At 37.6% G+C, this 23,313-nt stretch overlaps 1 protein-coding gene across 1 annotated transcript; it reads left to right on the top strand.

The window, feature by feature from the left end:
• Nucleotides 1-3,139: 3,139 nt before the first annotated feature.
• Nucleotides 3,140-20,385, top strand: colq (collagen-like tail subunit (single strand of homotrimer) of asymmetric acetylcholinesterase). The gene is made up of 17 exons (XM_066683821.1): nt 3,140-3,233; nt 7,211-7,317; nt 8,957-9,061; nt 10,818-10,862; nt 11,307-11,333; nt 12,310-12,381; nt 13,933-13,995; nt 14,130-14,156; nt 14,246-14,290; nt 14,387-14,422; nt 14,675-14,755; nt 15,450-15,546; nt 16,465-16,604; nt 19,002-19,121; nt 19,241-19,367; nt 19,453-19,555; nt 19,672-20,385. Exons 1-17 carry the CDS (start codon nt 3,140-3,142, stop codon nt 19,739-19,741), a joined length of 1,359 nt encoding a protein of 452 aa, XP_066539918.1. The 3' UTR covers nt 19,742-20,385.
• The last annotated feature ends 2,928 nt before the right edge of the window (nt 20,386-23,313 follow it).

Raw genomic sequence — 23,313 nt, 5'->3', positions numbered from 1 at the left:
CTGCCAGTTGCATTCTGATTGGTTATCTGCTTCATCCTATACATGCCATAACAAAATAGCAGACATTTTATTGGTCCTTTTGCATATCAGTCAAGTTTTTTTTCCTGCAGTAGTAAGTGGTTCTTGGTCACATTGAGTGGTGAAAAGAACCAGACTCACCCGAGAGGAAATTATCTGTTTTACTGACTTTGCCCTGCATGATTTATAGTTCTTCTCCACAATGTCACATAATGGAACTTAATAAGCAATGCCTTTTGTAAGATTAGGTGTGTTATGTGTCTTAGACTAATATCACTTAATACCTGTACAGTAGGTGGCAATACTGTGGGTGTCCCAAGAGTTCTAATATAATTCCATTTGGTTCTTTTGCTAAGCATATAGTTGATTTAATCTGTGTTTATTGATTTATTGACTGGTCATTTTTATGGCAAAAATTCTGCCTTTTGTCCAGTACCATCTGCTACTAAAAAGAACATCCTTTATTCCATTGCCATTTACGTATGATTTCTCCTTCTACAATAAAGTTACAACCGGATTCCAAAAAAGTTGGGACACTAAACAAATTGTGAATAAAAACTGAATGCAATGATGTGGAGATCCAAATGTCAATATTTTATTCGTAATAGAACATAGATGACAGATCAAAAGTTTAATCTGAGTAAATTTAACCTTTTAAAGGAAAAATATGTTGATTCAAAATTTCACATTGTCAACAAATCCCAAAATGTTGGGACAAGGCCATTTTTTACCACTGTGTGGCATCCCCCCTTCTTCTTACAACACTCAACAGACGTCTGGGGACAGAGGAGACCAGTTTCTCAAGTTTAGAAATAGGAATGCTCTCCCATTCATGTCTAATACAGGCCTCTAACTGTTCAGTCGTCTTGGGTCTTCTTTGTCGCACCTTCCTCTTTATGATGCGCCAAATGTTCTCTATAGGTGAAAGATCTGAACTGCAGGCTGCCATTTCAGTACACGGATCCTTCTCCTACGTAGCCATGATGTTGTGATTGCTGCAGAATGTGGTCTGGCATTATCTTGTTGCAAAATGCAGGGTCTTCCCTGAAAGAGATGACGTCTAGATGGGAGCATATGTTGTTCTAGAACCTGAACATAGTTCTCTGCATTAATGGTGCCTTTCCAGACATGCAAGCTGCCCATGCCACAAGCACTCGTGCAACCCCATACCATCAGTGATGCAGGCTTCTGAATGGAGCATTGATAACAACTTGGGTTATCCTTGTCCTCTCTGGTCCGGATGACATGGCGTCCTAGTGTTCCATAAAGAACTTCAAATCGTGACTCATCTGACCACAGAACAGTCTTCCACTTTGCCACACTCCATTTTAAAAGACCCCTGGCCCAGTGCAAACGTCTGAGCTTGTGGAACTTGCTTAGAAATGGCTTCCTCTTTGCACTGTAGAGTTTCAGCTGGCAATGGTGGATGGCACGGTGGATTGTGTTCACTGACAGTGCTTTCTGGAAGTGTTCCTGAGCCCATTCTGTTATTTCCTTGACAGTGGCATTCCTGTTTGAGGTGCAGTGACCTTTAAGGGCCCAGAGATCACGAGCATCCAGAAGAGTTTGATGATGTTATGCATGGTTGATGATGATAACTTAAAAGTCTTTGCTATTTTACGCTGGGTAACACCATTCTGGTATTGCTGCACTTTTTTATCTTTCTGCGCAACAATGGTGGAATTGGTGATCCTCTTACCATCTGGGATTCAGAGAGATCTATGTTCTATTACGAATAAAGTATTGACATTTGCCGTCTCCACATCATTGCATTCAGTTTTTATTCACAATTTGTTTAGTGTCCCAACCTTTTTGGAATCCGGTTTGTACACTTTTGTACAGTTTACAGTTTGTTTTTTTGTCATTGGTGATAATACTTATTTTTATTTTATGTAAATGTGTTTCCAGTAGCTTGATGTCTGTGGCAGAGGTAAGGGGGCTGGAATAAGGCTCTGGTTAAGCTCAGTTCAGCCTCCAGTCAATTAAAGTCTTCCTGTACTCTGTTTCCCTTCCATGTCCAAGACCATTACCTCACTCGTCTTCCTTAGACAAAGAAAAGCAACACTGCTGTATTTTTTGGTGGACAATTCTAGTTATTTAATGGAGTCATTCAGTGATTCTGTCTATGTTTGAAAGTATTCCTCTACACACCACTGAGCCTTTTGAAGATTTTTTTTCTTGTTTTTCCATTGTTTTTTATTAATGTTTTTATGATGGATGAGTGTGGGTGATGTTTTAAATTTAGTTGTGTTTTGTTGGACCCTTTAAATTAAGTTTAAGGACTCTCTCTCTCTCTCTCTCTCTCTCTCTCTCTCTCTCTCTCTCTCTGTAACACACGCTGATGAATTGGCAGCTCCAATAGAAGGCATTAATTGTGTTTCTCTTCCCGCTGCAGGACTTGAGTGGCCCTCTTCTTAATTGCTGTGTCATTAATTCTAAGGCAGAGAAAAAGTCCTTAAGTTCTCCTCTGTGCTTGTCAATACAGCCTGCCTGAAAGACAGCTGGGGGAAGGAGCGGGAGAATATTGACACAAAAATAATACTGTGTTTAAGAATTAATCTAATGCTATTTGTACATCTGGATTAGTGAGTTTTAAAAGGTGGCATTTCAATAAAACTTATTTTTATATTTTTGTGTTTGGAGTTTTGGAGCCCTGTCCCTGTGTTAATATGGATGCAAGGTCATAATTTATCCCAGCATGCACACATGACCAGCCCACAGTTCCACTGAGGGGAGTGTCCCTAGTATATATGGACAGCAGTAGTAAAGAGCTCATATGAATGATGTATTGACGCATTGACACCTCAATGTCAGAGTGCAAGCTGTTTTGTTTTCTTTATTTCCATCTGCTGTAGGTGAAAACAAAGCCAGTGCCAGTAGTAAGAATCTAATCATGGCTACAAAGAGCAGCTGACTTCTATATATTTAGCATAGGGCCAATGCAAGGGAGTAATTTAACTGTGGCATGGGCTGGCAGTCTCTCCTAGAGGAGGCGTGGGGATACTGAGAGAGGCAGGGAAGGGAGAGGGGGAGAGAGAGACAGAACGAGAAGGAACAGTAGTGGTGTGTAGCTTCAGTTTGCCAGTCAGAGCCTTTGGAGGTGTGCACTGCAGTCAGCAGTATGTTCCTGCTCACATTTGGACTTTATTTACCCCTCTTTCTACATTATAGCTCCTCATACTCCTTCATTGAAAATGCCTTCCCCTTTCTAGCAGGTAGGACAACTCAAGTTTGTGTATCACTAGATTGTGCATAGTCGTGTATTACTTCTATCTGTCTATATTACGCTTGCAGATTTTTTCAATGTACTCACTTGATAGTTTGGAGAATTATAAACATATACAATATTTGAATGTTTGCAGTAATTGTGGACTGAGAGAACAATGTTCTATTTGTTAGATATCTCTGAAATGAAATGTTTTTTTTACCTGTTTCTTTGAACAGAAATCCATTAAATATGTTATTAATTATTCCAGCCACTTATGATGCCTTACGAAACATCTGTGGAGAACTTTCAACTATTAAAAGAAGTGCTTCCTTTGATGATCTCAGGGGCATTGGCAGCAATGTTTTGATTTCTATTAATTAAGTTTTCATTTTCAGTTTATGTTAAAACACTCTTGCACATGCACTGTGTTGTTTTTCTTTAGTATGCAAAGAATGTGATGTGGTTCAGAATTTCAATTTTACATTTGGAAACTTCTAGTCGTGTATTTTTAAAAAAATATTAATTATTTAATTAAATAAGTTATTTATTTATATTAAAAAACACCAATTTGCTCACCTATTAGCTATAGCTAAGATTCCCTCAGTGGCATTAAATCATCCATTTCCTCGTTCTTCAAACTAACTGCCTAACACGTGCGCGCATTGTCGAGCATTGAGGGATGCTGGGGAGAACAAGGGCAATTGTATTCTCTTCTGACTCCCAGCTTTGAGTTGGCTAAGGCATCACTGGGGATTACAATATTAGTCTCCTGATAACGGGACATACGCTAAGACCACAGATATGGCATTATACAGATATAGTACATCCTTTCAATTTATTTTCTAAATTTATCATATTGGAGGAAAAAATATTTACAGTGAATATTTTTTTTTTTCACAGGCCACATTTTATATTTATATAAACTATTAAGACTAGTAAGGAAATCATAATTGTGTTGAAGTAGATTCTCTATAGATTATGTGAAAATTTTTAATGAAGAAATTCAATAAAATATGTCATTTGACCAGTGTGCCCATAAGGGTACTTTATTTTGTGGAGAATTCTTAATTCTAATTTAAATTTTTAAAACTTCCTTTTACAAACCTGCAGATATATACTTATTGGAAATGTGAGGCTCTTGGAACTCTTTTTATTGTTGAAATTAATGTCTTGTCCTTTTTTGTTAAGGGCTATAAATATCTGAATACACTAGTATGTTGTAGTAAATTCCATCTCCGCATCTGTGTTATGCAGTACACAAGTATTAGTTACAGGTTCTTTATGTTCTACACTGCATGCCAGTGTCGGCATGGTTTTTAATTTTGCTGGTCCTAACAACTACATCTGGCAATTTTATTCTGAGTCTGAGCAGAAAATTAAACCGCTGGACTCTTCCCCACTCACCAGCTCTCAGAGTTTTCCCAGTCTCTTCCTCCACACTCTCAGTGTTCACATATTTCCATAGATTAGGACCATTTGATTTGTTCTTTAGAAAGAGGCCTCGTCAACAATCAAGCAATTGATAGTTGACACATTAGTTCTATGGGACATAAATATTAATTTTATCATTTCGCTTCCATATACCATTATATTTATACAGTAGTATTGCAATAATATGAAATCACATCACATTTTTGTTTGCATTCTCCATGCAGTTTTTTAAAAGCACATTTGTGAATCAGTATTGGGAAAATGTCAAAGATGTATTTTGACCAGAATTATTTACCTTTGATAAGTCACTTAGAAAATCAAAAATGCAATATAATAATTCTTTGGATTTCCTTTGGATTTATGTAACTCTAATTGGTTATTATTGTTTTTAAATCATTATTGAAATTTCATACTTCTTGAAATTTCATATTTATATAAAGCTGCAAAATAAATAGTGCAGCCTTAAATTCTGAGCTCCTGTGTCGAGCCTAAAAATCTCTAGAAGAGCTTTTAATAAACCATATAATCCATTAAAGGGGTTTATTATGTTTTTTGCTAATGATTTGGATGTAAACACGAAGTTAGTGTAGTGGTCGGTATTATTGTATTTCTCACTAGAAACCTTTAATTGCCTAGAAATATATGTCAACTTAATGGCAGCATACGTCTCTCTAAAAGCATAATAATCACCTCTATGTCATTGGTACGTTTGCACATACTGTACAGTAAAAACATTTTAGGAACCTAAGATTATTATTATTATTTTAAATAATTTATCTAAAAAATTCTAGTGCTTTTATGAAAGTACTATATTTTTTCGGGGGAATGTTTTTAAAAAATGTAACTTGAATATTCAATAAACTTCTCACTCTTAATGCCTAGTCTCAACTTTTAAGAGTGTGATGCAGGTAACAAATTCTGAATGTGTTTACAAAATAGAGTCAAGTTGTTCAGTTAAAACAATGAAAACATTTTTGTACATTTGTCAGATAAATAAAGAGAAATGACAAATTACAGATATTTGCTTACAGCAACTGAGTTTATATTTACACACATCGGCCTTTAACTCCACCCACTCAATCAGAAGTTCACACAGCCAATAAGTTCAAAGTGCTTTTATTTATTAGGTATACAAATAAGCTTTAAGTGTTTTTGTTTAATATATAATTGTAACTCAAAATTCAAACATTCTGATCTGATCATTTGTCATTTTATGAGAAATGTTGCATAGTATTAAAATTACTAATTAAAAAGTAAAAGTAAATGTGTAAAAGTAAAAATTATGTGATGGAATTTGTTTATTGAATTGATTCATAATCAATAGAGGTATTTTTGTTTATTATTTTTAATCAGCAATGACCATGTATGCTTGTCTAACTGGGATTGTTTCATTCCTCAATTCTCTGTGTGGACAGCAGGCTTATGTGTGTGCATGTATTTCAAGATAACAGTACACTGACACTTTCCGTTCAATCAATTCCTTTTGTCCTCGGGCCACAGAGAGTAAACAAATGGTAACTTGGCTTGTAGCCATACTGAGAACAGAATACATCAGAATGTGATTGATATGGAAAGAGAGTAAACAAATGGTAACTTGGCTTGTAGCCATATAAGGTAAAAATAAACGCAATGATAATGAGAATGGGGGATTACAGGTATAAAAGTCTGTTTGAGAAACGGTTCTTGGAAAGGGAAAAGGTGCTACGCATAGCATTCTCTCCAATAAATTGTTCTTACACTTGATGCAGACTCAGAGACTCAGTTTTTTATTTCTGTCATAATTTTCCGCCACAAGAATTAATATGCAGTGTTCAAGATCTCTAACATCAATATCACCATCTTTAAATAATCTAAAATGAACTCTCACATAAATTTGTATTCACTATCATCCCAAGACCAGTAGAAATCAATGCATATGCTTTTGCAGTGCTTTTTCCTTGATGAAACTCAATTAATACGTAGTGAACAATTTTTTTCTTGCTTGCCTTTATCAAGTGGCTTAATATTTAGGTTTATTTTTAAAAATGAAGATACAATTGTCTTTTTTAATACTATGCAAGAGCAGGAGAATGTTTGAATTTTGAAGTCCAATTTTACGTTACACACAAAAACAAAAAGCTTTATACACCTAATACAAACATGAATTAGACGTACAGTAACAAAACCAACCTGCTGAATTTTGAGGGATTAAAATAAGTTGGAAATTGTTGTATAAAAATTGTTAATTTTTAGTAACAAATGCCACACATGTTATAAATGGATCTCTGAGAAAAAAATAGAAATAAAAAAAAATGTTCAACAGACCTACAAAGTAGTTTGTTGTAAATTGTCTGCTTGCCACTTGTTTTAGTATCAGTTAAAGTGTTTCTTGAACTGGTTTTGGAGAGCAGCAGTAGAGTCATAATGCTCTAACTGCTGTACGGCAGTGTGCCTCAGACTCAGCTGTCGCTCTCCGTCCCCCAGCACCACGTGTACTGTATGGCAGGGTTACCCCGTCCCACTACTTTGCTGTATGTTTGTTGACATGTTCTTACATTTCCCCTTCAATTACAGATCTGGAGGGGCTGGAACCCAGAAAGAAATTCAACCCGTGCTGTTTACTTGCTCCGCCTCCACCCCCCCTGTTCCCCCCACCCCCTTCACTATGGCATAGGCCTCTGGTAAGACATGTGACTTTCACTTCAGTTACAGTGATATTATCCTTGGGTAAGTTCCACAAGCTTCTTATGGTCCCCACAGGTGCTCAGCTGGTCTGAGGTACAAGTTAAGAGAGGCTGATGTAGCAGTAGATGAGACGAGATTTCTTCATAGTCATAAAATCATTAGAATGGCAGTAGGCAACATTTGCGTATGATACTGGTACGTAAAATCATTAGGGTGATAGTGATACCTTGTGGTTACGAAACTGTGAACTGTAAATGTCAGCTGAAACATTAATAAAGAGGTTTCTGTGACTGACAAGTCAATAACAAAGACCAAGTCAAGTTTAGAAATTATTTTAAACATTATTTAAGGGTAGTCATAAAGATTTTGAAATCAAAAATCTTTTTACAAATAGACCCAATCAAGACAGCAGCACATAAACACATACTACACCCTAAACAACAATAAATAAAAAAGAGACACATACATACAAATATATTTTAACAAGAACAAAAATATGTGTGAACATTTGAGACAATAACCTTCAATTCAAAGAAATAAACTGCTCCAATCTAAAATGTTTCTAAACTGTAACTAAAAGCAGTCTTTCTGAATTCAGATTTAACTGTTGAAATATCCAGTGAAATATAATTTATACAATTTATACAAACTATGAAGGAAGCTGACCAATAATTGATTTATACAGAAAAATAACCCAGTGTATTCAGTGACTTCAGCAATAAAGGAGAACCCAACCATATTTCATAGAGGTTTCAGGGATGAGTTAAATAATTGGTACATGTTATAAATCTAAAATAAATAAATAAATTAGCCAATACTGACCATTTAGAAATTCTGCAATAAATCTCATTTGAAGGGATCAGCCAATTTCCACAATGGCTGAACTATAGTAGATTTCCAAACTTCATGCACAATCTTCTGCTCCAGTAACAACGTTAAAGTCTAAGGAAATGGTTCAACAATGTATTGGCTGCAAGATTAAAAAACTAATAAAGGCCCCATCTCATCAGACTCTGCAGAGTTGTGGTATATAGCTTTTTTAAGGTTTGACAAACTTAATTTCCCGTAAGTGGTGTAAAATTAATTTGATACCAATCTTTTACACTTGTATATGTGTGATCAAACATATTCTGATTTGACCCAGAGAAAATAAAACACTGGTTAAAACAGTTCACAATTGACATTCTACCTGTAACTAGTGGTTGGTTCACTTGTAATTGCTTAGGGAGGTTGTATGATGATGGGACTGGGACAAATAGATTGCTTAGATTCCTTGCAAATTTATCAAGATTCAATTTTGATTTGGCTTTATGAACAAAAGTTGTACATCTATTTGTCAAAGACCAAAAAGTCAACCAGTCAGGTAAGATTTTATTCATTTAGCTCAGATATCTTTCTTTAATAAGTTCTGAAAATTCAACTGAAAAGCAAGGGTTGTCCTGTCCTCATAGCAGTTTGTTCTCAATTTCCAATAAAAAATAAAGTTGAAAACAAGCCCATCCTATATCAACATCATGAATTAAAAGTACGTTTTTAAAAAACTAAACATTCTAAGTGCAGTTGTCTACTCACATTAAGTTGTTGGTGGCCTGCTCTTCAAGGTTAATGAGGAAGTTTCACTTGCTTTTTCTATAGAATGATGATGGCAGTACTTGGGATACAGAAAGAACAAACGAAAATAATCATGAGCCCAGATGCTCTGTGGGACCACCTGGACCAGCTGGCCCTGCAGGACCTCAGGTACAAACCTCTCTTTTCAAATTAAATTTATTTGTTAAGATCAAACCAAAACGTAGGAAATGCAAGTCTAAACCTGCATATCCTTTAATAAAAGTTATTTATACCGCTTTTCCAAAACAGAATTATGAAATTACACCAGTCATAGATACACTTTGTAGTTCTACAATTACAGTAAGAGGGCACTGTGTCTAAAAACTTCAGCATCTACACATTCCGGCACACCATCACCAAATCATTGTCACTGCAGTGCTGAGAATGATCCATGTGCAGAATGATTTACATCCCAATTCATACCTGCTCTATAGTGGCATTGTGGGGGTCCTGACTATTGAAAAATAGGGGAGAAATTGGGATAACAACATATGCAGAGCTTAATGGACTACAATCTGTAATTGTAGAACTACAAAGTACAAATATATGGTCATAATTAGCTGGACAACAGCAAGAAAAGACCAAAATGTGCAGGTATTCCAGGGAAAATATCTTTAAATCAATTAGGTTCTGGTGCAGGACTTTACTAATCATTGGTAGGTATGGCACAGAGGGACTGATTATTTCCATCCATGGATTAGTTAATTGCCAGATTACAAAATACAAATATAAAAATATATTGGGTTCTGATATGATGACTGTTTCAGTGAATATATTGTGTTGTGCTATACTCACCAGAATGAGTAGTTTTGGAAATTGATAGCTTGGTGGGAATAGGAAGAGAATGCCTCCCTGATTAAAAGGCTAATGGCCATTAGATCACATATGATTTTTTCTTTTCATATATCTGTTTAATAGGAAAAAGGTTTAATTTTATCCATTTCCATTGTATAGTTTGACATGTGCCTTATGCCATGAGCAATGCATTCCCTATACTTCCCTCCGTTAAACCAGTTTGTGTGTCTACCAGAATGCTGTCTAGCTTTGTCCAGCTGTAGTATCTCCTTGGCTCACTCATAGTGAGTAGTGGAAAGCTCCTCTGAAGTGTCAAGTCCTGAGTCAGCTGTATGTTGGTCAGATCTGAGGGTGCTTCCCCCCTCAGCATGTGAGTCCCATGTGATTTCCTCTGGTCACTTTCTGCAGTGACATGGATTCACAGGGTTTAGTCCCCCCTGAGACATGGCGACCCATTAACGCGCTACATTTAGAGCGGACGGAAATAGTCTTTTTCCACTGCCTGGCTCTGCCCAGCACTGCCCCACGCACCTTTCTTAGAAACAGCCTATGCCTCACCACAGCTTCCTGAGTCCAGTCTGCTGCTCAAACTAAATAAAGAGGCTGTTTGTTTGCTTGATTCATGATACAGTATCACTTTAGCAACAGTGAAAATGGATATTTTCATTATCTTCCCAGAAGCCATTGAACTTTAACTTCCTTCAACACTCCACTAAAGAGAAGAATGTGTTTTAACATCTTAAACTCAGTGTAACACAGCTAAAGGTATACCTTAGAATAAGAAATCATCTTAAATCTTAGTAACTTGTTTTTACTCATTGTTTTACTACAATGTGAAGGGCAGATGTTTTCAAATGATGTAATAACATAAAAATTGACAGAAAGGAGATACATGTTTTTCATTGGGCAGCAGCAGTATATTTGAGTAAGAGAAAACATTCTGTTGAGAAGATAAAGTAGGTCTTTGTAACATTAACATTTATTATGTTCTGAATCATGGCAAAGATGTTTGTTAAAGCTTCATAATGACTAATCTCTCATGTTTGAAAATTAATTCACATCATTCGCATCATCTTAATATCATTCACAGGGTCCACCTGGATTACCAGGACCAAAGGGACCAAAAGGTGAAAAGGTACTACACACACATCAATATGAACTGAAAATATTAAGGTGTGCTTTACATTTATTTTATGATTAAATATATATATTTTACGATTATTTTATTTGTCTTCTGTGCGGTTGTATCAGATCATTTCAACCTGTGAAATCTAGCTCTGTTAATTGAATTGTTTGTAGGCATAAGTTTATATTGTTATTTATAGTAGAGATGTATATGTCATTTTTAAGTTACTAAGCCAAAAGAAAAAGAAATGCCTTAGGATGTTAAAGATATGTTTGTACTTGTGTTTAGTTCTGTCTGTCTGTTTGATGTCGTAGCATTGAATCTTTATAGTGCTTTCTAATGAGAGACAATGTACAGCTGCAATCAAGACTTTGTTCATTATGCAGCACATTGATGCAGTGCCTCTCTTCTTTTATTTCCTCTCCACACCACTCCCCTCATCCATGTTGCCAGGGAGAAATTGGGAGACCCGGACAAAAGGTGAGACACTGCATTAACCATTCCATTTTCTCTCCTAAGTGGATTTGCACACAAAAAAAGGAAAGGCTCCCACTCTTGGCCCAGTTCCTTCAGACCACACACACCCACACACAGTACACACAGTGCAGACAACATTTTCATAATGACATTTTAAGTAAATGCAACCCTATCCATAGATACTCAGGGCACAGAGTGCAGACTGACCACTGACCACTGGGCACAGAGTGCAGACTGACCATTTTGTACTTAACAGTAAGAGTTGTTGGTGGTCACTAAGAAACCAAGTCCAGCCTGTAGAGCAGCGTCCCTGTGGGTCCTTCACTGATGCACAGGTGTGGTTTCCTGGAAGGGTATACCAGTAAAAAGCCAGGATGGATGAAGGACAAATGGAACAGGAGAAAGGCTACAACACTGTAGGCTTTGAGAAGTAAAAAAACAAAAAACATGGTGGCACTGGTTGAAGTAGCTTTGCAGCATTGCAGTGCAATTTAGCTTAGTGCTGAAGCTGCCCCATAAATCATTGGCATTCCCACAAGCCCTGGCTCCTGCCCCCTGCACATCATTTAATTAAAGCCAGCAGAGTGATGGGCCTTGTTCTACTTATTCCTCTCTCTCTCTCTCTCTCTCTCTCTCTCTCTCTCTCTCTCTCTATCGCTTTGCCTTTTAGAAACACTGGAGACACACTGTCCTCACCTTACATTTATTGTCCTGCCTTTGAACTCACAGGCAAATACCAAGATTGCTGCACATTGATTTTTTTTAAGGAATAAAATAAATGCCGAAATCAGGACACTCAAACTAATTAGGCTCATCTACAAAGCACACACGTATTTCTGAAGCTCTGGTTTTCTTTCCTTTCCTTCAGTATATCATTTTTTAATGTTATAATGTGATTTAATGTTAGATAATTTCATGTTATTGTACTACACAAATAAGTCTGGATCAGAAGATCCACATTCACTTTGCTTTATTCCAGGGACGCACTGGCCCTCCTGGACTCCCAGGGAGACAGGGACCAAGTGGATGGCCAGGACCAAGTGGGCCCAAGGTGAGTTATTTATTTGTTTGTTTATACAATGTCTTTTTTACATTATGGGTGTTTCCCAATTCCCTGTGAGCTCTCTACATAGGCAGCATTTTACATCATAATTGGCACACTTGCCACAAGTATGCTCTTCCAATTTTTAAATGCCTTAAATATGGTCCTTAGTAAGGGTCCTTATTATGATGTAATTTTAAGGGAGCATTAAATGTTTCCTTAGTCACTGAGGCAGTTTGCAAGACTTTGATTCTGAAGATGAACATGTTTGTTTTCCCCATTCAGGGTGTAGAGCAAATTTTACCACAGATATGTTTGTGGCAAATAGTGCATGTCTTTTTTTTTGCCAGCTGATAACAACATGTTCAAACTCCTGTCCATTTCTCTGTTCCTCTAGAGTGAATTATATAATCATGCTAAAAATGTGTACAGTAGAAGGGTGTCCAGGTGCTGGTCATAAAATTAGAATATCATAAAAAAGTTTATTTATTTCAGTAATTCCATTCAAAAGGTGAAGCTTGTATATTATCCTCATTCATTACACACAGACTGATATATTTCAAGTGTTTATTTCTTTTAATCTGATGATTATAACAAATTCAATATCTCAGAAAATCACTGGGCTCTCACAACACCTGAGCAGTGCTGCAGTAATTGAGGCAAAAGGAGCCCCAATTAAGAATTGAGTGTGTACATGTTCATACTTTTCAGTTGGCCAGCACTTCTAAAAGTCTTTTTTTTGTATTGGTCTTAAGTAATATTTTAATTTTCTGAGATACTGAATTTAGGGTTTTCAGTAGTTGTCAGTTATAATCATTAAATTATAAGAAATAAACACTTGAAATATATCAGTCTATGTGTAATGAATGAGTATAATATACAAGTTTCACTTAAATCTACTTTTTCATGACATTCTAATTTTATGACTCACACCTGTATACATTAAGATGATTGCAAGTTGAGGGGAGGAAACAGGATATTGTGAAAGCTGACAAGTATAAAAGCTGATCTCTGTCTGGAACTCTGTCTGAGTAATGTGTCCCACTAACCTCTCTTATATGGCTGGATATCAGCTGAAATGTTGCATGTGTAGACAGTGACTAATAGGGCAGCTGTTACAAATGGATCTCAGGAGACAAGTGGAAGGTTCTAAACACAAAAAGTACACGATCATACACTACTTAGAGAAATTTAGAGACTAAAAAAAAGAAAGAAGAAAGACCTGAACATACACACACACACACAATGAATGACCCACTGAAAACACAGAGCTTAAATAATAACAGAAGAGGAATCACCTGTGAGCTCAGTCACATGACTGCTTGACAGAACACATGGCTGCAAACACAAGCCCAAACACAGTTAAAGACACCGAACCTGACAGAAACAGTGACAGACCCTGATAGCAGCTCACTAGGATCTGGGATATACTCTTATTCAGCTTACTGCAGGTTGAAAGGTAAAACATATCTATGACAATCTATCAGTATATAATATGAAGTGGCAGGCTGTCTGTGTAGCCGTTGTGTCACACTCTAAAATGTACGATGTGTTTCTCAGGGGGAGAAAGGTGACCCGGGACTGATGGGCATGCCTGGGGCCAGAGGACCAATTGGACCCAAGGTGTGTGCTATCACAAATCAAAAACATCTGACTAAACTGAAATATTGCTTCAGCCAACGCTTCAGAATAACAACTAAAGCTTTTCTGGACGTGTAAATTCCATTGTAATAACACACGGTGTTTCGGTGTTGCAGGGATTGCCAGGATATAAAGGAGAAAAGGTGAGTTTATTTTGCAGAATATTAGTTTGTATGCCTTTTATTTTACATCATAGGATGAAGAATTCACTACAATTATTCCCATGTTGTAGGGCTCTATAGGAGAAAGAGGTGAGGGTGGCCAGAGGGGTGAGAAGGTGAGGCGGTTAAATCATTCGTTTTAGACAAAGTCTTAAGTGAAACATGACACTGTGATTCCTTAATGATTAATAATCAACTCTTCTGTGTTTCAGGGCACAATGGGTTTGCCAGGGATGCTTGGACAGAAGGTAAGGAATAAGAAATGTATTGTATTTATTTAGATACAGAGTTCATCTTTTTAATATTTCACAGAGAACTGATATAATTACCCTCAAATTAAAGCAGTCACACAAGCACTTTTGTGAGACAGAATACAATATAATGTATATTAGTCTTCTATTATTTTTAAAATACCATATAGTCAGAAAAATTTTGTTAATTTAATGGTGATCGGTATGATAGTTAATTTAATATAATATAATGTGATTTTTTTTCATCAGGGTGAAATGGGCCCAAAAGGAGAGCCTGGATTCTCAGGAAACAGAGGTCCCACTGGCCGACCAGGAAAAAGAGGCAAACAGGTGAGGGACTGCCTATGAATATGTGTGTATGTATGTGTTTGTGTGTGTGTGTATATATATATATATAAAGATATGTTTTATGCAATTTTTCTTAAAGGCGACGTTCAAGATAATTTGAAGATGTTTCCTCACCATTTGCTAACTCTCCAGTCCAATTTATGAAACTCTAATATCAGTAAACAAGTATAAAAAACAAGGTGTCTCTGTCAGACATGCATGGCTTCCTCTGTCTCTGCTCAAAGCAAAGAAATGGCAAAGATTCCTCCAAACATTGAAAATCATAAAAAAGATGAGTTTATTGCTGCTTCATATGTGGGTAATATTGACTTACTTTTCTTGATTCGGATTATATAGGTTGGAACTCACTATACATTTACACACATTTACACAAAGTAAACACAGACCCAAGGTGCTACAAACGAAACAACTCCAGGTACAATTAAGTTACTGTGGTAATTGAAACAGTGAATAAAATATTACAGACAAATCAAAATTCAGTCATATACAAACAACAGTTTTTTCCTCCTCAATCATACATTTCAACCTTAAAAAAAACAGCGCTTCGGAACATAAACAAACCAGAGAGATTGCAATTCCCCACAATCGTAGATGTCCCCTTTAGAAGCATCTTCAACATCACTAATCTTTTCATTTCTCAGTTACAGTTAGATTTTTTTTCTACTTTCACTTTCAGGGGGCAAAGGGAGACACTGGCCTCACTGGACCTATGGGACCTTCAGGCCCTCAGGGCTCTCCTGGCCATCCAGGTCCTCCTGGTTTGCCTGCCTCAGGTTAGAGATTATATTAATGCCAATCTGTTACAAGGTCTTGAATTAAGAGTTAAGATGTTAAAATGTCATTTGACATTACAGAAGAAAATAGCTTTGAACTGGCTTACTAGTACCTTGGTTATTTCTGTACTTACATCTAATTTAATACATTTAATACATTTTTCATCCATTTCAGAGGATCAGGGTAAGGACCCATTTACTTAAGTAAAACATTTTAATTACATTTACAGCACTGGTCGAATGTTTATATTTGAAAGGAGTTGAAAGTATCATTACGACAGTTATTTCATTATTATTATTATTATTATTATTATTATTGACTACTTGAAATAGCATATTCTGCTTGCCTATATCAGGAACTGATTGTGTTACAAACAAACAACCACCATAAAGTATCTTTAGTTCCTGCTTGTTCAGGGTCATTTTCTTTCAATCTGATAATCTTCAATAAATTAATGTTCAGGAAAGGTCTGTGCCAATTATACCAGTCAAGAACATAGCAGGGGAACAGTATACTACTGTCTGAACCTTTTGGTTCCGTGTGAAAAGCTGAAGGAGAATTAGGGATTGCAGTTCACAGAGTTAAGAGGACTTTAAATCATACAGGATGTCACACCAAGGGATCTTTTTAGCAGGAGAGCAACGTGATCTGCCCTACTGGATCCCAATACCATGACATCACTCCCTTAAAATGGTCAAGAGATATCCCCATAAGCATTATGTCATTGCATACTTAATGTGACAGTTGCTGTCATATTCTGATTCTGGCTCAATTTAAGTACGTGCAGCACATTAGAGAGCTGCTGCAGTTCACTGCTCTTATAAAAAGTACTTTGAATCATTGACCAGCTATTTTAAATATTCATCTAAACTGAGGGGTGTTTGTCTGAATGATGAAAGTGAACATCTATTTGCCAGGACTGTACATGGTGGGGCCAAAAGGGCAGAAAGGGCAGCCGGGCATGCCAGGCCGCTGTGGCTGTAACTCTCCCATGAATATCAACAACCCAACTTTTGACAAGCACTCGTTCAGGAGCAGCTACCCCAAAGTGCCAGCGGTAAGCTAGTGTCACACTTTACCAGCACATTAATTTCTACTGTTTGCTAGATCTTTTTATCATTTATCCTGTAACAGTATACAGTATATTTTAGACATGAAATAATATAAAAGTCTTGTAAATCAGGGATGCAGAATATGATCAGCATCATATTGATATAAGCAGATATTTGCTCCTAAATAAATATTAACATTGGACCCCTGTTAAGATTTGACTGATGTTTCTCTTTGTTATTTAGTGATACATTTATTTCATTTGGAACAGCAGAATGTTTAGACAAATATTAGGTGACTGCATTAAAATATCTATATGTATAATTTAATTTTTAATCCTTATACATACTTCTTTCATTTCTCAGTAATATAGGAAACAGTTATACACCGATCATATAAAACAATATAAAAGCATCCTTGTTTCTACACTCACTGTCCATTGTATCGGCTACATGTTCCATACCATACAAATGTGCACTTACAGACAGTTGTCCACCTGTTGCTTTGAATACTTTTTTTTAGCCTCAATTCACAATGCCAATGGTCAGGACAACCACAGGCATTGTTTGGGTGGTGGATTATTCCCAGCTCTGCAGTGACAGTGGTGCACTGCTTTAAATGGATCAGACACAGCAGGGCTGTTGGAGTTTTTAAACACCCCAGTGTCTTTGTTGTACTAAAACTTGTCCACCAACTTGAAATATCCAGCTTGCAGCTTGCTTTCTGTGATGACTGACAAAGAACTAGAGGATTATTAACACAAACTGTGCAGCAACAGGTGAGCTACAGTTTCTGACTTTGCTTCTACAAGGTGGACCAAGAAGGTAGACGTGTCCACAAGAGTTTCCAACAAAGTGGCCAATGAGTGAACAGTGTTTAAAATCTGCAGTTGGGTTTAGGAACAAAGATGTCATTTTAGTGTATGGCTGACCAGTGTATCTTTGCATTAGCAGATATTTACGTACAAATCATTGGACATAGGCACTGATTTAAAGATTCTGATCAGAAGCTGATTAGAAGTTACTCAGTTAATTCACGTAAAAACAAATATCCAATCCAATGTTTCTGTTTTCTTTCAGTGATGCCATTTCTGAACCTACAGGTGCTGGTCATAAAATTAGAACTAATGAAAACCCGAAATTCAATATCTCAGAAAATTTTAATATTACTTAAGACCAATACAAAAAAAGGATTTTTAGAAACGCTGGCCAACTGAAAAGTATGAGCATGTACAGCACTCAATATTTAGCTGGGGCTCCTTTTGCCTAAATTACTACAGCAATGCGGCGTGGCATGGAGTCGATCAGTCTGTGGCACTGCTCAGGTGTTATGAGAGCCTAGGTTGCTCTGATAGTGGCCTTCAGCTCTTCTGCATTGTTGGGTCTGACGTATTGCATCTTCCTCTTCGCAATACTCCGTAGATTTTCTATGGGATAAGGTCAGGCGAGTTTGCTGGCCAATTAAGAACAGTGATACCATCCATGGTCCTTAAACCAGGTACAGGTAGCTTTGGCACTGTGTGCAGTTGCCAAGTCCTCTTGGAAAATAAAAACCTGCATCTTCATAAAGTTGGTCAAAAGCAGGAAGCATGAAGTGCTTTAAAACTTCCTGGTAGATGGAGGCGTTGACCATGGACCTCAGAAAACACAGTGGACGAGACGCAGCAGGCGAGACACTTCTAATGCTGTCTCTTGTTCAAGACTGGCTTGACACTAGGAATGCGACAGCTGAAACCCATGTCTTGCATACGTCTGTGCGTGGTGGTTCTTGAAGCACTGACTCCAGCTGCAGTGAATCTCAGTGAATTTTTGAAAGGGTTGTGTTTCACAATCCTCTCCAGGGTGCGGTTATCCCTGTTGCTTGTACACTTTTTTCTACCACATCTTTTCCTTCCCTTCGCCTCTCTATTAATGTGCTTGGACACATAGCTCTGTGAACAGCCAGCCTCTTTAGCAATGAACTTTTGTGTCTTGCCCTGCTTGTGTAAGGTGTCAGTGGTTGTGTTTTTGATAACAGTCAAGTCAGCAGTCTTCCCCATAATTGTGTAGCCTACAGAAGTAGACCGAGAGACCATTTAAAGGCCGTTGCAGGTGTTTTGAGTTAATTAGCTGATTAGAGTGTGGCACCAGGTGTCTTCAATATTGAAACTTTTCACAATATTCTAATTTTCTGAGATACTGAATTTGGGGTTTTCATTAGTTGTCAGTTATAATCATCCAGTTAAAATTAATGAACACTTGAAATATATCAGTCTGTGTGTAATGAATGTGTATAATATACAAGTTTAACTTTTTGAATTGAATTACTGAAATAAATAAACTTTTTCATGATATTCTAATTTTATGACCAGCCCCTGTATAGTGCATTTTTCCTATTTTATTGATTTAGAATGTTTTATTTGCAGATTTTTGTGGTGAATAATGAACAGGAGCTGGACCGTCTGCACACTGATAATGCACTGGCATTCCGCAAAGACCAGAGGGCTCTTTATTTCAAGGACATTGATGGATGGCTGCCAATTCAGGTACAGCTCACTCTGTACAGTTCTTATTTTCTGAACAAGCAGTTTGAAAGCATATTAATAGAGCACCTGAATGCTGAAATATTCAGTTAAGTTTCTGAACTCTGTATTTTTTTTCCCAGCTAACACCATTCCAGTCAATAGAGCATGCTCCAGACATGGAAGGTTATTGCGGTGATGGCATTGTGCAGGTGGAGAACGGAGAGGAGTGTGATGATGGAAACAAAGTGGTCACAGATGGATGCATCAGTAAGTATGGCTTCTAAATGACCATTTCCTTTCAGGGAACAGATTATCTGTCCTCTCCCTTCAACTCTTTTTTTTTGTGTGTCAGAGTGTAGACATGCATACTGTGGGGATGGCTATCGTTATGAGGGAGCAGAGGAGTGTGATGGGAAAGATTTTGGATATCAGACTTGCAAATCTTATCTGCCTGGGTAAGTGCCATTTCATGCATTCTCCAATGAAATCCAAATGTTGAGCCAATAATTTAGAATTACAGGGAAAGTTGTTTATTGACGGTTCATCTTTTTCTTATCCCTAACATCTTCAGGACATATGGACATCTCAAGTGCACATCTGAATGCTTCATAGACTCTACAAACTGCAAGTATTTTACATGAGAACATAAAAAAATCAAGGGTGGAACCCACAGTCTCGTGTGAGCGGCAGGGAACAAGATCCAGGTAACCCAAGAGACTGCAAACTAAGAGAATCCAAGGACGTGATGAAAATACATTTGATGGGTGTAATAAGAAGTAATAAGAATATATATAATGTGCTCCTTTTGTTGAAATGCTGCTGAGACATCACGTAGCTCACTGGGGAAGAGCAGTCTGCTCAGTCATGGCAAACGCACAGGACCCATCGCTCTCTGTCTTAAAAACTCAGCCAGGATTTCAGATGCCGTTCTCTGATCAGCCTCCTCTCATTGGTGCTGGGCACCTGGCTCAACTTTCAGCTTAGATGGTCTGCCATGCTAAGAGCCTGGAGAGCCTGCTGTCTTGAAAAGACCAGCCCAGGCCAGAACCCATTTCTCAATACCTCAATGTAGAACTTTTCCTCAAGAAGGCCACCTTCTCGTGGTCCAACTCTGCTGTTTTTTGCCCAGGGTGCTGTGTATCTGAACTGCAATGTGAACAAGTTACTGTACAAATTTTGCATGGGGCTGAGAATGATGTAGCTGTGGCAACAAGCTACTTACAAGTATGCAAAGCAAAAAAAAAAAAAAAAAAAGAAAGAAAGACAGACAGAAAGAAAGAAAGAAAGAAAGAAAACCATTTGACTCATTAAAGCTACATACATAGTTTGGTGAACACGGGGCTTGACCAAATCTTGAAAACAAAGCATCACTTTAGAAAGTTTTCAGTTAATTAGTCTGGCTCTATTTTTGAGCTATGTCCATGATGCTATTGCTCAGCAGGTCCTTGATCTTTTCCATAGACAGGTGGGCTGCTAAGCCAAGCGTATGGTTGTGAAAACATCAGTCAAGCTGCAAGGTCAGAAAAGCCCCTCTCTGTGGAAAACAATAGAAAGATTTGAGCAAGCTAAAGTTTCTAAAGCTTCTTGCCTGAAGCCTTATTTGGAGGTGCTTTGACTACAGCCTTGTAAAGGCCAGGGTTAGATTTTAGCCAGACATTCACATTTATACCTCAGGAACTCTGTGAAGAGAGTCCTCTCATCATTGGAGCCTCTCCACCATTATCCCCAGGTTGAGCAAGGCTGGCATATTCCATTGTTCTTAAGTTGATTCGTCTGGTATTGCTGATATTGCTGTCTTTTGTGTACTCTCTATATGTTGTAAATGCTACTAGATATGATAATGTACAAAAAAAAAACAACACCTCGATCCTTTGGGTCCTGCCTCCAAGGTTGTTTCAGGTGGTAACTGTATCATATGTGAAGGCTCTGAAACTGTTATAAAAGATTTCTGTACTGTCAGTCAGCTTTGGCAGGGGAAGTCTATCGCTGCTATCAGTAGGCTAAAGACTGTTGGAATGAACCGAAATGATTAACCAGTTACAGACTGTTTATTTCTTAACAGTGAAGTTTGGACATGTCGCATGCATTCACACTTAAAAATCATTATAGCATAGAGCAAATATTATACTCATTAGTCTGCTTTTCTTGTATTTAAGTGGCACACAACATTTTTGATACAGTATAGAGTAAGCTATGTTTTTCCATAAGCTGTAAGCAGCTTTTGCTATGGAGACCTCTCCTTACTTAATGATTTCTGGGGGTGACACACCTGACCTGTCTGCAGATCTAATGTATACTATATGAACAGTTAGTGTCTTGAACCTGTTATGGTGCATGTTATTGTTACTGTATACTCTCACTGAATAGAACAAGAATGCAGTATTGCAATGGTTTAATGTACATGTATGAATATTTCCAGTATAATGGGCATCTGTTATTTGCTGAATCAAGGATGACTGTTAGCAAAGTGCATTAGCTTTCTCATGGACTGTTATCTTATTTTTCAGCAGTTGGGGACATGTTGTTGGCGTATATTACACTATACACAGAAAATGGCACTGAGGCACAGTATACATCCACTGGTGCAGTTGCAAGTTGAGATATAATGCAGCAATGACTGTTCTGTCCTATTGTGGAGGGTAAATTCATTCTTATAAAGTTCTTATGTTTGATACTGTATTGTTATGAAATCAAAATAAAGCTTAAAATGATATTGTATGAAAGCTTATTTTTTATTGATTTTCTGTAAAGGTAAGTACAGTGTCATTACAAATATAAAACATTTTTATATTTAGCAGCTGTGCTGTGCAATAGTTTGGTGCTGTTGTGTCCACCCTCAAATCTCTGAAATGACCTTTTTAGGCAAAGGGATAACCTGATTTTAATTCAAATACATTTGTACCAATTCTAGTAGTCCACCGGTCATGAAATTGTCACACAATGTACAGGAAAATGTAAAAAAAATATATATAATAAATAAAAAATACTAATGAATATAATGGGGCTGCCAAGTTTTGCTGGGGCAGAAACAATGTAAGCTGTTTCTCATCTTGGAGCTAGTGCACTTAGCTGACCAAAGGCAGCCAAGTGAGCGAGGCCGTTTTAGCCCTGCTGACCGAAGGGCTGCATGTGGGCAGGTGGACCCACAGTGATGAAAATGCTATGTCAGTGTTCTAAGGCAGAATGTGATTGAGAAGCTGAATAAGGGCAGTCAGCAACTGTCATGGTGAAATCCTGCTGCGCTGTGCCTTACACTTAGCTGCAGGATGAGACACCTGAGTCATGGCTTCTTTTTGACTTCCTCTTGGTGTTTGTATGTGTGTGTATGCACTTCTACGAGGAAGGGAAAAGGCTGGGTAGGGAGAGTTTTGAGACTGGGTGCTCCTCTATAACTGTATTACACAGCCATATCTCTCCTGTTCTAATTACATCAAGGTAATTTGTCTGTAGACAAGCTGGGTTAGAGCTTACACATGCCTTTTTCAGCTCAGTTATTGTTGCTGTACGACACGAGGTAATGTAATTTGGAACTTGGAAAATGCCCTTATGTAACTTCAGAGCAAAGATTAGCACTGTGTAAAGTGGTCCATGTCCCTGATGCTGAGGATTGTATTCTATAGCTAATAAGGCACAATGGAAACTTGGGGGACGAGCTGTTATAGCTAGTGAAAGGGAAAAAAAAAAACAAGGAAAGACAGCTGCCACCTCAGGCTTGAAGAGATAGATTATTTTAGCTTGAGCTGGGGGTGTTGGGTTTCGGAGGTTGCCAAAAAGCAGAGCCTCACAGACAGGAAGCACACAGGGCCAGCTGTCAGCTCAGGCCCAGTGAAAAAGCCTTGACCTATAGGATGGAATAACAGCCATGCAAGGTGTAGTGGCCTACAGAGGACACACGTATGCAGTATTCATGTGTTCTGGGTGTCCCTTGAACACAATCAGTCAGAAATTATATATAAATTAATGCTTTTCAAAGCTGGAAAACCATCCCAGATATTACGGGCGATGATACAGAATAGTGGGTAAGACCACTACTTTCTTGGCAGACTAGGGTTTGACTCCTCACCCAGGTAACCACACTTCTCTATACCAGTTAGAGTCCTTGAGCAAGACTCATACACCTACATCTGTACCATAATTAAAATGAGTATTTGTAAAATGTTGTAAATGAACTAGGACTGACTACAATAATGCAAGCCAAAAATGTTGGTGACTA

The sequence above is a fragment of the Hoplias malabaricus genome, chromosome 10, assembly GCF_029633855.1.
Source record: "Hoplias malabaricus isolate fHopMal1 chromosome 10, fHopMal1.hap1, whole genome shotgun sequence".
Classification (NCBI taxonomy): Eukaryota; Metazoa; Chordata; class Actinopteri; order Characiformes; family Erythrinidae; genus Hoplias; species Hoplias malabaricus.
Note: the sequence above shows the minus strand (reverse complement) of the source record. Positions and strands in the feature narration are given on the sequence as shown.